Source organism: Pectinophora gossypiella, chromosome 21 (assembly GCF_024362695.1).
Source record: "Pectinophora gossypiella chromosome 21, ilPecGoss1.1, whole genome shotgun sequence".
NCBI lineage: Eukaryota > Metazoa > Arthropoda > Insecta > Lepidoptera > Gelechiidae > Pectinophora > Pectinophora gossypiella.
This window is the reverse complement of record NC_065424.1, coordinates 10,638,090-10,655,087: the sequence shown is the minus strand read 5'-3', so window position 1 is coordinate 10,655,087 and position 16,998 is coordinate 10,638,090. Positions and strand designations below refer to the sequence as shown.

Below are 16,998 nucleotides of genomic sequence, written 5' to 3'. Positions count from 1 at the left end.
TTACATTATACAATGAAGACGAGTTGAAGAACATTGGCGAGAGAGTAAAGATGATGAAAGAAAGTCAGCCTATATCTGAAGAAGTTTCTGTGCACGACGTTCATCAATATGCTTCCATATACTCTCTGTGGGGATTTGGAATACTTGGAGTAATAATATTAGCATATCGAAGAGCGAAATGTTACTACAACGTGAGGAGAATATCAAGAAATTCATCTTCGTTGAGGGAGGTTGAGAGAGGTGCCGACGACGCAGCCGCGGGCGGCAGGCGCAGCGCACGCGCCGCGGCGCCGCCGCCGCAACCCGCCGTGCGTGTAGTGAATGAAGTAGTAGAAGTGCGCGAGTGTAAACAAAAACAAGAAGAAAGTGTCGAGTGTAGTGTATCTGATAAGGGGAACTCTCCAATTTTTAAAAAATTGTCTTTTAAATAATGTCTCATATTTTATTGTTTATTGTATATTTTGTCAAACTTAACTGTTAACTTTAACTTGTAGTTCAAGTTATCGTTTGCCCCCGGCAATATGTTCGGTGTAATACACCAAACACGCGTCTAACGCAAACACGTTATGCGTCGTCAGCACATTGCCGACGCATCGCGGTAATTTATATTTTATAATTAGTGCATTTTCCGGTATCGGCGCGACCGGGTGCATTCGAAACATATTAACATTCAACATTTATTCTACTTTAGTAAACATTAATTATCTCCAGAACTGTCTTTTAATAATCAACACTCACTGACAATCCTCACTACTGAGCTAACCGAACAATTTTATTTTATTTTGTTTGGGGAGCTTACAGCTTAATTCACACAACATTACACTTAGTAATAAGTAAAGGCCAATTACAAGCTGCCACAAATAAATTAAAAAGAGTTATACAACAAGACAAGAGAGCGGAGATGTAGAAAATATATAAGAAAAAATTTAGATTGAATGCGCAATTTAGCAAGAATACAAATTAAAACACTAACAAGAATTAACAAATATTACCTATTACCTCTTATAAGCTGATGTTAATACTACTGCAAAACAAATCACATTGAGAGGCATTAATCTCATTAAATTATACTAGGTAAGAACCTGTATCGTAAGTCCCCAAATCGAGGGCGTAAATGTAATCTTAACGTACCAGAATCCTTATCTAAAGTGTCGAAAAAATACACATGGCTTATTCTTTTTATGTTTGCAATTTGCATGACAATTTTTTGTGTATTTTTTTTCTCATCTAATTATATTTTGTGCAATTTGTTTTATATTAAGCTCACAATAGGAATAACAGGAGTGGAGGTCGAAATTTTAGTATTTTTAGTACCTCATGCTTCTAAGTGGTCAGCCAAGTTGCAATAACGTTTTGATCGTGTATAACTGATCCGAAAAAAATAGGTACAGTCATGTGGAATATAATGTACCTACTTAAGGACTCTGTCGCACTAACATATTTGATATTTAGTGAGACTTACAGTTCAATTTGTCAAAAAAGTTAATGTGACATGGTACCAAAGTGTATACATATTAATGCTCGTGACCGTACCTACTTATAAACTGCCTATATACGTCCCACTGCTGGGCACAGGCCTCCCCTCAATCAACCGGTATGGAGCATACTCCACCACGCTGCTCCACTGCGGGTTGGTGGAGGTGTTTTTTACGGCTAATAGCCGGGACCAAAGGCTTAACGTGCCCTCCGAAGCACGGAATCATCTTACTTTTTCGGACAATCAGGTGATTCAAGCCTGAAAAGTCCTTACCAAACAAAGGACAGTCTCACAAAGTGTTTTCGACAATGTCCCCATCGGGAATCGAACCCGGACCTCCACATCGTGAGCCTAACGCTCTAACCACTAGACCACGGAGGCTGTTAGTGGTTAGAGCGTTAGGCCGTACCTACTTATGACGTTAAAACTGTACAGCGCCATCTATATTGTTATTGAGGAACGTAGCGTGGAAAATCCCTCATGAAATGAGCACTTACGGTTGTGTTTGTTTAAGTAAAATAGACATTGGGATATGGACACTGAGATCTCGACTTTTTGGAACATGAATATTTTGGCATTTGGACTTTTTGGAACATGAACAGTTTGAGATTGTCGACATTCTGGAATGTAAACTTTTTGTACCTTCTGGACATTTAGGGATTTGGACATAATGAATCTGGTCAAGATCGATGCGTATCCACAAGATGTCATACGTGCAAGTTACAATGTCAAGGAATCGCGATAAAAACGCCTTGCAACTTAGCTAATCCCTGTGTCACACAGAAATCTTGCTTTTCACTCTTTTCATTTCTAGTACCGCTTCAGGGTATTGGAACTTAGGGGCCATATTCCACTAGGACACCATGGTTACGCCGCCAACAATATGTATGCAGTTGACATAAAGTGTCTTGATGGCAAGAAGTCACCTGCGGCTTTAACCAAGTTGCAAATAATTTGTATGAGATTGACACTGTTGAATGTCATAATTGTTTGCAACTTGGCTAAGGCACCTGTGCCGTGTTTATAACTTACAAGCCCTTTTTCTTGTAAAAAAGTTCATTATTACAAGAATGTAATTATCAAAACTAAACATGTAAATTACCATGTTACAAGTGTCAATATTTATTTTACAAGTATATTTTATAGTCTCTTTACTTTTTTGATAAACGTAATTTACAAGTACTTGTGAGTAACTTGTAGCTTGTGAACGTGTACACTTGTAAGTTTTAATAAACACGGCACTGGTGTGGTAGTATAAACTCTACGCAACCGCATAAATTTTGTTGGTGGCGCGATCATTTTGTCCTAGTAAGATCTGGCCCTTAACGATTTATTACAAGTTACTCATGTTGATATCATTTTCGCCTTCTCATATTATGTTATTATTATTTAAATCTAAAATATAAATATTATTCATAGATACTAGGTGCTTTTTATTTAATTATTTGAAGAAATACGTCACAAAATTATTTTGCTTACAGGGTTCCCAGGCTTTTCAGGTTAGTAACGAATAAGAACCAGACTTCAAACATTGGCAAACTGAGTCCGATTTTATATAGTTACATCACTAGCTTACTTAATAAATGTAATGAAAAAATATACTTGATTATCACAAGGAAATTAACAATTCTGCAAAATATTATAGTAATTAATTTCCAATAAGTACATGCTAAATTGGACCCTTTTTGTGAAGTATAAAGCCCTTTTCACATTAACTTCACGAGAACGAAGCGATGGTTAAATAGATATCTGAAAAAGAAAACTGCTTATCATGAACCCCTTCAACAAGATGGATTAATGTGATCCGGGGGGTTAAAAAGGCAGAGGGTTGAGAAGTATTTATTAATATAAAAATTTAGCACATCGCGTCGATTTTGTGGAATCAATGAAACTTAGGCCTAAACGCACTGTATACACTAAAGAGGTGTTCTACGACACTATTACCCACTTATAGAATACAGTTATAAAGTTGATAACAGTTACAAATGTTTTATTGTTTTAGTTCATATAGCAAATGTAAATTGTTACGTGCAATAAATTTATTTTATTCTTATTCTTATTCTATATATCTTATTTTTATTTTTATTTTCATATACAGGGTGTTAGTGACATCGTAACGAATACTGAGGGGGATGATTCAGACCATGATTCTGAGTTAATATCAAGTGGAATTTTCCGTCGCAAAATTCATGATTTTTGTTTAGTTTTTTTAAATTAGTTTCAATTCTATACCTTTGTGATGGAAAATTCCAATTGATATAAACTCAAAATAATGAGCTGAATCATACCTCTCAGTATTCGTTACGATGTCACTTACACCCCGTAAAAGTACATACAGGTAGCCATACAAGTAGGTATGGGTGTTAGTGACATCGTAACGAATACTGAGGGGGATGATTCAGATCATGATTCTGAGTTGATATCAAGTGGAATTTCCTGTCGGGTAATTCATGAATATTTTAGTGTTTTTTAAATTATTTTCAGTTGAATACTTTTGCGACGGAAAAGTCCACTTGATATCAATTCCACTTGCAATAAAAGTACGTACCAACATCACGACAAACCTTTACGGGTCTTTTTTATGTTGGCATTTTTCAACGATTGCTAACATAAGGTACGAAGGGTTTGAACCCGGGATTTCTTACATCACAACACAATACAAATATACCCACTTTATTTCTCACAAAGGACGCCATACTCTTTTTGCTTTTAACTCACGGAATTTGACTCCCTTTTCAATCATCAAAACCATATAAAAGCACTGGCTTTATGTAATGGCTTCATAACATTCTCACACTTTGTTATTATATATTAGACTCCACTACCCATATATTTTTCATTCTACTAACCGTCTTATATATTTCACCTTCATTAATTTAAGAGCCACGCTCTTGTCGGTGTAGCATTCTCCATCCTTGTCTATCAAAGGCCAATTCTTTCACTTCCTTATAAGTCACGACGTTAACCTTCTCTTTAATCTGTTCCATGTAAGCTCTTCTTGGTCTTCCTCTTTCTCTCTTTTCTTGTAGCTTCCCTCTAATGTAATATGTTTATAATATGTGCCCCATGAAAAGAAAAGAAGAGAAAAAATATTTATTCGGCATACTTAACACTAATTATCAAAACATACTTAAGTAATTAAATTACGTAATAATTATTATACATACTTAATATATTATATTATAGTGGAGCTCGGTGGCGCAGCGGTAAACGCGCTCGGTCTGCGATTGTTGAAGTTAAGCAACTTTCCACAAAAAAAAAGTTTTCATCTCGAGCTCCTCCGTGCTTCGGAAAGCACGTTAAGCCATTGGTCCCGGCTGCATTAGCAGTCGTTAATAACCACCAATCCGCACTGGGACAGCGTGGAGGTTTAAGGCCCGATCTCCCTATCCATCCATAGGGTAGGCCTGTGCCCCAGCAGTGGGGACGTTAACACGTTAACAGTCCCCATACAAGCGTTTCAAAACATGCCATATGTCCAAATGAGATATTATATTTTTTGGCTTTCGTTTGTTATTCAATGTGACATGTTTTTGACTTTTTCTATTTATAAGGTCTTTGGCTACAAGTCCTTTATGAAAATATCAACAAATTTTACGAGTCCGTGATTTGACAGCCCATAAAGCTGCACTGGTCTCGTGTACCTCATAGGGTACACGAACTCGGCGGAACCGCTCCCCGTGTGCCACATACGGTACACCGGACTGTTAACGTGTTAATGGGCTGGTGATGATGATTATACATAATGCCGAAACGGCTTCAGCTTAGCAAATGATAAGGTGTAACTTAAGAATTATGTTTGTCTCCCTGCTTCTAGAACCCAAAAAAGTATTTTATCTAGTAGATACATGTCTCGTGAGGCCCGTAATAGATTCGCATTGAAGAAACGTGGTAGAGTCACACAATGGACACTTCATACAAAAATCTCATTCTTATCGTGTGCCGCCTTATCGCTTAAGTGCGAGAGAGACATACAGCTCATGCGCGCTCCCCCTCACTCCTTAGCTGCTTAGGGTCATGTAGACTAAAGTAATACTCAGAGGGGGTGAGGTAAATCTAGCTCGGCGACCGATACGAGTTGGTGCGGGGCGGAGAATTACCGTTCTATACGTAATATTATTCTTTATTAATGTCTATACTTAATCCTTCACACAAGAACGCTACTTTCCAGAATTGTATGAGATGGCGCCCAAACCACCACCCATAGCACGTCCATCATAATGGAAAAGATATAATAACTTAGTGGACTTTTACATTATATTTAGTAGCGGAACACATTATGTTTGTTTTTTTTTTAATAAATAATATAACAAATAACAACTTGCAGCCACTGTTGGTATTGACGTTTTGGTATAACTGTGGTTTGAGATGGTGCCCAAACCATCACCAATAGCATGTCCATCATAATAGAAAAGACATTATAACTTAGTGGAAAGTGGGTGGATAGTTACCGATCTATCATCAACATCATCGGTGGTGTAGAGTTTATTTATTTACTTTTTTATCCGTTTTAATTAAGTATATTGTAACTGTTTTCAATAGATCTATTAGATTCACCTGAATGACCTTCGTTTATACTGACTTGCTTGTGTCACCCAAGTCACTCGATTTAATTTGTTGCACTATTATATTAATCAATAACTCTAACAACTCTAATAACTCTATATTTTTCATATTTTTCCTCTAAGTCACCTTATTCACACAAAGTTACATCAATATGTTCCGCTACCCTCATTTTCATTTTGCATTCAAAATGTCAATTTTGAGTAATTATAACGTGAATGCTTTTTTGCATCAAAAATGCCATATTGAAGCAGTTCAAAAAACAATGTTGCCATTTGACACATGCGCATATAAAACTTAGTGCGCAATGTCACCAAATGTCAAATAAGAATACTGCTTTTTATTGCTCCAATATGGCCTTTTAAACCCACAATTTTTACACACGCAAAGTTTTTACTGCCCAATGTAACCCAGAATCATCCACTCCCGTTTATGTGTAGAAGTTGCCATTTAAGAGCTTGAGTCTACTTTCTCGATTGTTCCAGGAAAATTCCGGAGAGAGTTCCACAGGTCCTACTTCAAATGCTTCTGCTGCTGTCATTCGTCGCCGTCACCTGACCAGAACGGGACCTCATTCGCTCCTATCGGGTCTTCGCGTGCCGGCACAACAAGAACCGTGGTCAGGCGCAACGACTCCTGCGTTAGCTACCGTCTCACTCACCTTTCTCCCTCTAACCATAACAGCCTCCACAGGGACTGCATCAGGAACACAAACACCTCCTTCATCGAACAGATGAATGGCAACCGAAGACCGAAGATCAGAGACGACTCAATCAGTGAGGGAACAAGGTTCACTCTCACCACAGACGTCGGCAGAGATTGACAGTTAGGTAAGGACAATTTCTACGTCACATATAACGCTGATCTGAAGCACAGGTCTGATGAAGTCGAGAGTTACATAGCAAGAAGTACAAATAGCATAGATTGTAAGCCTTACTACGACTGTTTCAAGGGCGCCGGCCCTAGTGGCGCCATCTGTGAGTTTAACAAGAAACCAAATATAATCGATGAAAGGCATAGCGATACGTATGCAGACTACAGAGACAGTGAAGATAAGGAGCTGTTTTCTGTAAACGATGAAACCAAAAACGGGTTTAAATTTAAGTTTAATCGTAGTTTGAATAGCTGTCAGATCAAGAATAAGAGGAAAGTTAATACTGTATATTAAGTGAATCTGTATATCGGTAAGGTGTAAATATTGTTGTATGATTTTTTTTATAAAGATAAACCTCTTCACAACATACGACATTATAAATGATTTCCAGCAGACGAATGTGTCATTTAGATGAGTATTGTAATATTTCGTATGTATTTATTATTGCGTATGGCAGACAAAAATAAAATATCCTGGGTGGATCATATATCCAGCTTAAGCTCCCCTAACCAATATATATATTTATATGTATATTGTATTGTTTGTATATTTATTTATATGTATTTATTATGATAACATAACATTATATTCACTTAATATAAGTTCAAGTATAATTTCTCATATCGTACATAAAAATTAAATAAATTCAGAGCAAAATTACACAATCTTTAAAATAACAATTTTCGTTCTCATTGTCGTTACCTTCATTAGTAGCAATGTGCATTTTCACCTGCTAAAATATTCCTCACATTCCTTCTCTTATATGTTTTTTATTATTTATTACTTACTTAGTTTACTTTCAAAAGAACATCCCTAATCTAAAAGGTAATCTTTTACACAAATCTTATCTTTTATCAGCTAATTGTCCCTTCCTGAAGTCTATTCACTGTCATTTATCCTGTCCTCTGTTTCCTTGTCTCTTTCTTGTGCTTGCTTTCCTTCTAAAAGTTCGTTGTGATTCACTTTTGCTCCCTTTTAAACTTTGTTTGTTGATGATTTTCCTCAGATAGCATTCATTATTTGGTTAAAGGACCCTGTTTTGATCCTGAAAAATGTGTTTACCTTTCCGTGAGCCATGGTAGCCCAGATGGTAGAACGCTTGCCTCTCACTTTGAGGTCGCAGGTTCGATCCAGCACAAGCCTAAACCAATGATTATCGAATTTGTTTTCGAATTCATGTTTGCTGAGCGGTGAAGGAAAACAAACATTCCCGATAAATGCATTTTGTGACCTAATCTGTATTGGGCTGGTTTTCCCTTCGCGGGTGTAAGACATGCAGTCGCTTCTGTAAAAAACCGGACCGGATATCTTCAGGTTAGATAAACGGACTCTTTGAAAAACAGGATAATGCTAAGGAGATGATGTTTTGTTGTAATTTTATTGATTGTTTGTTGTTATGTACGTGTGCCTTGTTTGAATAAATGTTTTTTTTTCTATCTCTCAAATATGTGGCTTAATGTGAAGAGTTTTATCGACTTTTGAATTATGTAGGTACTTTTTTCCACGTGCAACTACTAAATGTAAAACATCAGTACATTTTAAGATCCCCAAAGATGCATTTGTACATATTTCCGCTTGTAAAATGATGGTTGTCAATTTGAGTATGAGATTAGTCATTATTATTATAGATTAGTACCAAAACAAGCGACACGCTACATACGCGATGTCATTAACGTTTGTCCCGCTTATCAAGCTTTTTATTCATTAGGTAACACTATTGTTATCCTAGCTATAGACCTACTGATTGACTGACTTACTGACATGGTTGTTCTCTCAGAAGGAGCCTCACACACGCCGGACACTTCATACAAAAATCCTCGTTTAGGCCTCAAACTGGATGACAGCGGCGGCGGCGGTGCGGGGTGCGGCGCGTTCAAATGCTAAGATTTATATTGAAGTGTTCTCGATGGCAGCGGCGCGGGTAGCGGGGTACGAGCGGTGCGCTCTAGTCGAGCGGTGTCTCTGCGTTTGAAACTCCCCTTTTTGTTTTCTTTGTTCATTATAGGGATTCAGATCTTCTTTTGCCTATAATAAATCGTACGAAACAAAAGAACTACAATCGAAAATGCGTTGTCGCCGTTTCGACATCGCGTTCATTTGAGACACAACTCTATACCGCCGCAACACCGCGCGATCTGGCCGCTGGCATCGAGAACGGAACAGCCGCGCCGCTATCGCCGCCCCGCCGCTGCCGCTGTCATCCAGTTTGAAGCCTTACATAGACAATGGCCCCGATTCCTGCAAACACCGCCTAATTTTATTTTAAGTTATATCCGTCATTTTCATATCCGTCGAAAAGGAAAGGGACGGATGATTCACAGCTCTTAATTTTAGGAAGAATGAGTAAATGAATGTGTCGGGTTATTGACTGATGTAAAATTTTTAGACGGTTGGTTTAGATTTGTGCTTAAAATTGACGTGTGTTCCATAAATTTTATGCTTGTCAATTACCCGTCCCTTTCCTTTTCGGCGGATAAGAAAATGACAGATATAACTTAAAATAAAATTAGATGGTATTTACAGGAATTAGCACCAATATACATTGACGTTATAGTACACGCGCATCTGTGTATGTGACGTCAGACGCCCATACGACTGTGGACTAAAGTAACACCGAGGAGAAGTGAGGTAAACCTAACTCAGCCGCTGGCGGGGAGCGGAGAGTTACCGCTCTATACAATATATTATTCCTCATTCTATGCTCGGGGATAACTGTAATGACGCAGTTTTGACATAATGATGGACGTTTGGTCACCATGAGTGTAAAAAAGGACGTTAACGTCCTGCTGCCTACCGCGGTGTATTATTACCCTGCAGGTTTTAATACACAAAATGACCTTTGAATTTACTTACTTGGAACTCCGTATGTCGTCTTCTTCTTCTATCGTGTGGATTGTGAGGTGAATTACCAACCCTTACAACCCTGGTGTCAGGGTTATTGGGGGTGTTAGGGGGGGGGGGGGGGGGGGGCTGAACCATAGGTCCTTGACATGACTCATGTAACGACTACGTACTACGTCTTAAGGGACCAACGTCTTAACGTGCCTTCCGAAGCACGGATTTTTTTTTATTTTTGGACAATCGGGTGATCAGCCTGTAATGTCCTAACCAAACTAGGGATCACAAAGTGATTTTTGTGATTTGTCCCCACCGGGATTCGAACCCGAGACCTCCGGATTGTGAGCACAACGCTCAACCACAGGACCACGGAGGCCATATGTCGTAAAGTTTGCAGACGAGTTGTGTGCAAAGATAAAGTACGAACTAGTTGTTCATTATTGTACGGCTCAAGTTTCGCGCTCACTTAACCCTTCCAATGCCTATCTACGCTGCGCCAATCTTGAATAAATAAAAAGTCATCATCATTGTTTTACAAGAAAGAAAGACGCAAATCTCCTGAGTACATTTACCTTACTTAGGCAGGCTGAGTAGGCTACGTAGGTGACCTTTTTTATGTCGGCTATCCCTTGGGAAATTAGAGAAAACACTCACCACATGAATTGGCAAATCCTTTCACCACAATGGCGAGTCTTATACTAGTGTAAATGTGGACAAGATTGAGGAAAGGAGCGCAGTGTGGTGGCTTAAATACTTAAGTAAGTAGTTCTTAATGTGTAAGGAAAGACATTGGATTTTGTTTTCTTTCAAAAATAAAAGATCGTTTATTTAATATAGGACCATCAGAAAACATAACATTGACCCACATTCATATTCCGGATAGGTTTTATCTCCAAATCTTGCAAGAACACGAGAAGCAGGTTATCTTTATAAACAAGACCCAAAAATAATATAAATAAAAATAAACTTAAGTTTAAAAACCCCAAAACAAGAAAAAAGAATAGTGTCTTTTTTCTTGTTTTGGGGTTTTTAAACTTAAGTATATTTTTATTTAAATATTTAAAGACCCCAAAATAATATAAATAAAAATATACTTAAGTTTAAAAACCCCAAAATAAGAAAAAGGAATAGTGATGTTTAGGAGATAGTCGTTGTCAACTTTCAATCTGTTCTAAGAGTTTATTTACCATGGCATACGAGCACGGCCACACGGAAGGAAATCCCCAATAATTCAACTTGTAAGACTACTCGGTAAAACCACTGGAAACCCAGGGAATAAGAAAGGGGAACCGCATTACCCCGAATTTAACGCGAGTGAAGCCACGGGCAAAGTCTACTTAATTACTCGTATAATCACACAACACCCTCTCGAGAGACGGAACCAATTTCACTCATTGACAAAATTCAAAGGCTTCTAACACAATAGTGTTTCCACTTGATGTCCCTAACAGTTATCTAAAGTTACCAGGCAACTTATCATATTATATAACTTCCTGTTACCTCGCCCCACATATTTCCTTTATCTGTTCAATTTAGTCTATAGAAACCTACAGGCTGTTAGTAACATCGTTGCGAAAACTTTGAAGAATTGGAATTTACCGTCGCAAAAGTATGAAACTAAAATAATTTAAAAAATGTCATTAATTTTCTGACAGGAAATTCCACTTGATATCAACTCTGAATCATTCCCTTCAGTATTCGTTACGGTGTCACTAAAACCCATATGTACACGTACGGGTATAACAGCCTCCGTGGTCTAGTGGTTAGAGCGTAAGGCTCACAATCTGGAGGTACGGGTTCGATTCCCGATGGGGACATTGTCGAAATCACTTTGTGACACTGTCCTTTGTTTGGTAAGGACTTTTCAGGCTTGAATCACCTGATTGTCCGAAAAAGTAAGATGATTCCGTGCTTCGGAGGGCACGTTAAGCCGTTGGTCCCGGCTATTAGCCGTAAAAAACACCTCCACCAACCCGCATTGGAGCAGCGTGGTGGAGTATGCTCCATACCCCCTCCGGTTGATTGAGGGGAGGCCTGTGCCCAGCAGTGGGACGTATATAGGCTGTTTACGTACGTTTACGTTACGGGTATAAGTGACACCATAATGAATATTATAGACAATTGGGTAGTTTCAAACTTGTCAAATCAGTTAAGTACTAAACATGAAATTACTATGGAATTTGTGTGAAAAAGCAACCTGTGACGTCATAGCAAGTATGACAAAACGTTGCATTTATTCTTAGGTACTTACTGAGGGGGATGATTCAGACCATGATTCTGAGTTGACATTAAGTGGAATTTCCTGTCGAAAAATTTATACTTACATTGTTTTAAGTTTACGCGGTTATTGGCCCCGATTCCTGCAGACACCGCCTAATTTTATTTTAAGTTGTATCCGTCATTTTCACATCCGTCGAAAAGGAAAGGGACGGATGATTCACAGCTCTTAATTTTAGGAAGAATGAGTAAATGAATGTGTCGGGTTATTGACTGATGTAAAATTTTTAGACGGCTGGTTTAGATTTGTGCTTAAAATTGACGTGTGTTCCATAAATTTTATGCTTGTCGATTACCCGTCCCTTTCCTTTTCGGCGGATAAGAAAATGACAGATATAACTTAAAATAAAATTAGATGGTATTTACAGGAATTAGCACCATTATCATAATTAAAGCACATAATAACGAGTTCTTACCGCGTTTAAATGGGAGTCTCATATCCCCATTTAAACGCGGTAAGAACCCGTTATTATGTGCTTTAATTATGAAAAATTTATGATTTTTTTTATGTTTTTTTTAAATTATTTTCCATTCCATACTTTTGCGACGGAAAATTCCACTTGGTGTCAACTCAGAATCATGGCCTGAATCATTCCTCAAAGTTTTCGTTACGATGTCACTAACACCCTGTATATTATATAAGTTTACAACTTAATTTATATTCTCAAGTGATGACTTTCTATTGTATACCAACAAGGACGACCCAATCAGTGACCCATATCAATTATCTGATCTAAACTTTGCAGCCACTACAAGTTTAAAACTGAATTGGGAACTGTGTCATCAGTCTGTTTTGCAAATGAAGTTTATTGTTAGATCTATAAACACCAAGCTGCGAAGTAAAACTAACGGCAGATTGTCCTTTAGGCACAATAGGCACGTGTCTGTTTACAAAGAGTAAGTTTTTAAACCAAAGCGCAGATGTGACAGTCCGTACAAAAATTTCGTCCTTACCGTCACATCCCGGCCACTCCATACAACAATCTTGTCCTTACTGGGTACAGAATACAACAATCTCGCGCTATTAAGTTTTCTGGAAGAAATCGCTTTAAGCGATAAGGCCACCATTACGCATGTACGTAGTTAGGTCTCATATGTAACTATCTTCTTTTATTTTGGCGCAATAAAGTATATTTACTTATATTGTATTGTATTGTAGGTTAACAGCCTCCGTGGTCTAGTGGTTAGAGCGTTATGCTCACGATCTGGAGGTCCGGGTTCGATTCCCGATGGGGACATTGTCGAAATCACTTTGTGAGACTGTCCTTTGTTTGGTAAGGACTATTCAGGCTTGAATCACCTGATTGTCCGAAAAAGTAAGATGATTCCGTGCTTCGGAGGGCACGTTAAGCCGTTGGTCCCGGCTATTAGCCGTAAAAACACCTCCACCAACCCGCATTGGAACAGCGTGGTGGATTATGCTCCATACCTCCTCCGGTTGATTGAGGGGAGGCCTGTGCCCAGCGGTGGGACGTATATAGGCTGATTATGTATGTATGTATTGTAGAATTGAACAATATCTATTGTGATAATATATAATTAAGCCGTTCAAATCATACGGTAGCTGCCCTAATAGACACGTGTATGGTAATTAAAATATAATCAAACAATAAACAAACATAATAAACTCCTAAACAAACATAAATATTAATTACTTACATAGAAACTCAACTTGTAATTATTAGGCCCTTTACACACTACGACTTTTCGCTGCTTTTTTTTTTATTTGACGTGACTTATTGTAGATAAGGTTCATCATATCCATCTTAGGACTTCGTATCAACAGTGGCTGCAAGTTGTCTTTGATTACTTGTGGCTCTGCCCACCCCATTTGGGATTACGGGCGTGAGTTTATGTATGTATGTATGTATGTACTTATTGTAGATATGCCGCAGATGGCATTAACTACTTGGCCGGACAAATGGGGAGCGCTGAAGGCTCTCACCCAGTACAACGTTTAAGACAACAGGCCTGAGGGTGCCCAGGTGGGCGCGAACCTCGGCTCAGGGCGTCGTCTGAGAGGAAAAAATATTTGAAAGAATTAATCGACCCTAGTGGGTCGAAAGCGATAAGCGCTGATTGAGGGAAGTCGTCGACCACGCCGGCGCGGTAGGTATCGGGGTCCTGAAGTGTTTGGTGTCGCGAGCTGATTGGCTGCCTCTATGGCTAGAGTAATCGGGTCGTCGGGGGTTTTTCGCAGCGATACTGGTGCTAATAATAATTCCAGTATACACCATCTAATTTTAAATTTAAATTATACCTGTCACTTTTTATCCGCCGAAAAGGAAAGGGACAAGTAATCGACAGGCGTAAAATTTATGGAACACAAGCCAATTTTAGGCATAAATCTAAAATAACCCTCTAAATACATTGGCCATTAACCCGACCTAATTAAGGCGACAGCGTACATCAAACGTTCCGCATACCAACGAGATACCTATTTGATTCGCCTGGGTTACTCATTCATTCATTTTGAAATTAACAGTTGTCAATCATGCGTCCCTTTCCTTTTCGGTGGGTAAGAAAATGACAGGTATAACTTAAAAGAAAATTAGGAGATGTCTGCAGGAATTTGGGCCACTGTCGCGATTCAATGCGATGCAGCATCGGTTCGAACGCAAAACGTCGACTTTTGCACGCATGCGCTACCTTTTTTTTTGACATGACTTATTGTAGATTTGCCGCAGATGGCACTAACTACTTGGCCGGACAAATGGGGAGCGCTGAGAGCTCTCACCCGGTACAAAATTTAAGACAACGGGCCTGAGGGTGCCCAGTTGGGCGCGAACCTCGGCTCAGGGCGACGTCTGAGAGGAAGAATATTTGAAAGAATCAATCGACCCTTGTGAGTCGATAGCGTTAAGCGCTGAATGAGGGAAATCGTCGACCACGCTGGCGGGGTCGGTATTGGGGTTCTGAAGTGTTTGGTGTCGCGAGCTGATTGGCCGCCTCTATGGCTAGAGTGATCGGGTCGTCAGGATCGTATACGTCCTTCCTCGCATGCGCTACCGAAAGCAGCGATATTCTCATAATACAGTAGGAGCATCGCAAGTGTATCGCTACTTTGAGCAGCGCATGTGTGTTGAATCAGAATCATTTATCCATCGTGACTATCATGGATAAACTTTTTAAAGGTCAATTTAACGTTTATGAATGTACTATAGAATTAAAAATAGTTAAAAAAATGAACATGAATTTTGTGACGGAATATTCCATTATGATATTAACTCAGAATCATAATCTGAATCACCCTGAAACACGCTTTCTTTCTTTTTAGTTCAACATGATGTAGATGTACGTTGAATGATGTAGAGAATCTATACATGAGAGAAAGACAGAGAATGACAGAGAGGGAAAGAAAATATACGAAATAAGTTGCTTAAATACAAGTTCCAAGACTGACACTGAAAATTTCGTTCACATTCAAACTAAAAGTAAAATAACAATTTATTCAAAATGCTCCAAACACGAACAACTGCAGTCGTAAAATGTCGCAGTACTGATCGTTAAACTAGTATCAATCTAGATATGAATTGCTAGTTATCTACATATACATGTTGTTAGTGATATAGTAAAGAAAACTTTGAGGGATGATACAGATCATAATTATGAGTTGATATCAAGTGGAATTTCCCGTCGCAAAGGTATAGAAGTCTCATCTTCTCCATCTTCTTCAACTTCTTCTCCTCGTGGAAGAATGAAGTCAAGAGCAAACCCATCTTAATTAAAAAAAAATTAAAAAACACAAAATTTTTAATGATTTATCCGACAGGAAAATCCACTTGATATTAACTCAGAATCATGGTCTGAATCATTCCCCCCAGTATTCGTTACGGTGTCACTAACACCCATACCTACTTGTATGACTACTAGTATGTACTTCTAAGGGGTGTTAGTGAGATCGTAACGAATACTGAGATGATGATTCAGCTCATTATTCTGAGTTAATATCAAGTGCAATTTTCAAAGTATAGAATAGAAAATAATTAAAAAAAACTAATAATAAAACATGAATTTTGCGATGGAAAATTCCACTTGATATTAACTCAGAATCATGGTGTGAATCATCCCCCTTAGTATTCGTTACGATGTCACTAAACAACCTATATAATACTCACGCCCGTAATCCTTAATGGGGTGGGCAGAGCCGCAAGATATCAGAATCATTTATTCAACGTAATTGTCATGGACAAACTTGTTCAAGGTCAATGTAATATTTTTGAATCTACGTCAATTCGCAATATGTTATGGTTCGGGAGTCTAATATCGCTATTTTAAACGCGGTAAGAACCCGTCATTATGTGTTTTAATTATCTTTTAAATCAATGTAGGTATACATTACAACATACATACATACATAAACTCACGCCCGTAATCCCTAATGGGGTGGGCAGAGCCACAAGTAATCAAAGACAACTTGCAGCCACTGTTGATACGAAGTCCAAAGATGGATATAAATGATGGATGATGGATGGATGGATGGATGGATGGATGGATGGATATGATGAACCTTAACACCTACCTACCTTAACGTATACATTACAAGTTATATAATAACTCTCTCTCTCTCTCTATTTAAGAGCTGCGCTCTTGTCGGTGGAGTAATCGCCATTCCTCTCTTCTTCCCGACAAAACCTTCACCTCCCGATACGACACAACTACGATATAATAACTACAGGAACACATTTAATACCAGCAGGTATTTTTATTTTTATCATTTAGGTTATCAGTAATCTTATAAAGCTAATAAGCAAGTTATTATCAATATACTTATGTGAGGAACATGAGTAAGTTTATATATTGTTGTATGTCTTCACCTATATTTATTCGTAGGTCTTCACGTTATAATCGTGTAGTTAGTAAACATTGTATGAAGGAAATGAAAACATTAACAGACGCGTTATTCGATACTGAGTATTTGTTATTTTCTAATACGTTTATTTTGAGTTTAAATTGTTCCGTTATTGAG

General features: G+C 38.3%; 1 protein-coding gene across 1 annotated transcript in view; it reads left to right on the top strand.

Annotated features, from left to right (window-relative positions):
- LOC126376855 (orexin receptor type 2-like) overlaps positions 1 to 7,417 on the top strand; it is a 35,605-nt gene extending 28,188 nt beyond the window's left edge. Inside the window, exon 7 of the mRNA XM_050024407.1 lies at positions 6,526 to 7,417. Within this exon, the coding sequence (XP_049880364.1) occupies positions 6,526 to 6,863 (338 nt within the window). The 3' untranslated portion in view covers positions 6,864 to 7,417. The remainder of the gene's footprint in view (positions 1 to 6,525) is intronic.
- Positions 7,418 to 16,998: the final 9,581 nt, after the last annotated feature.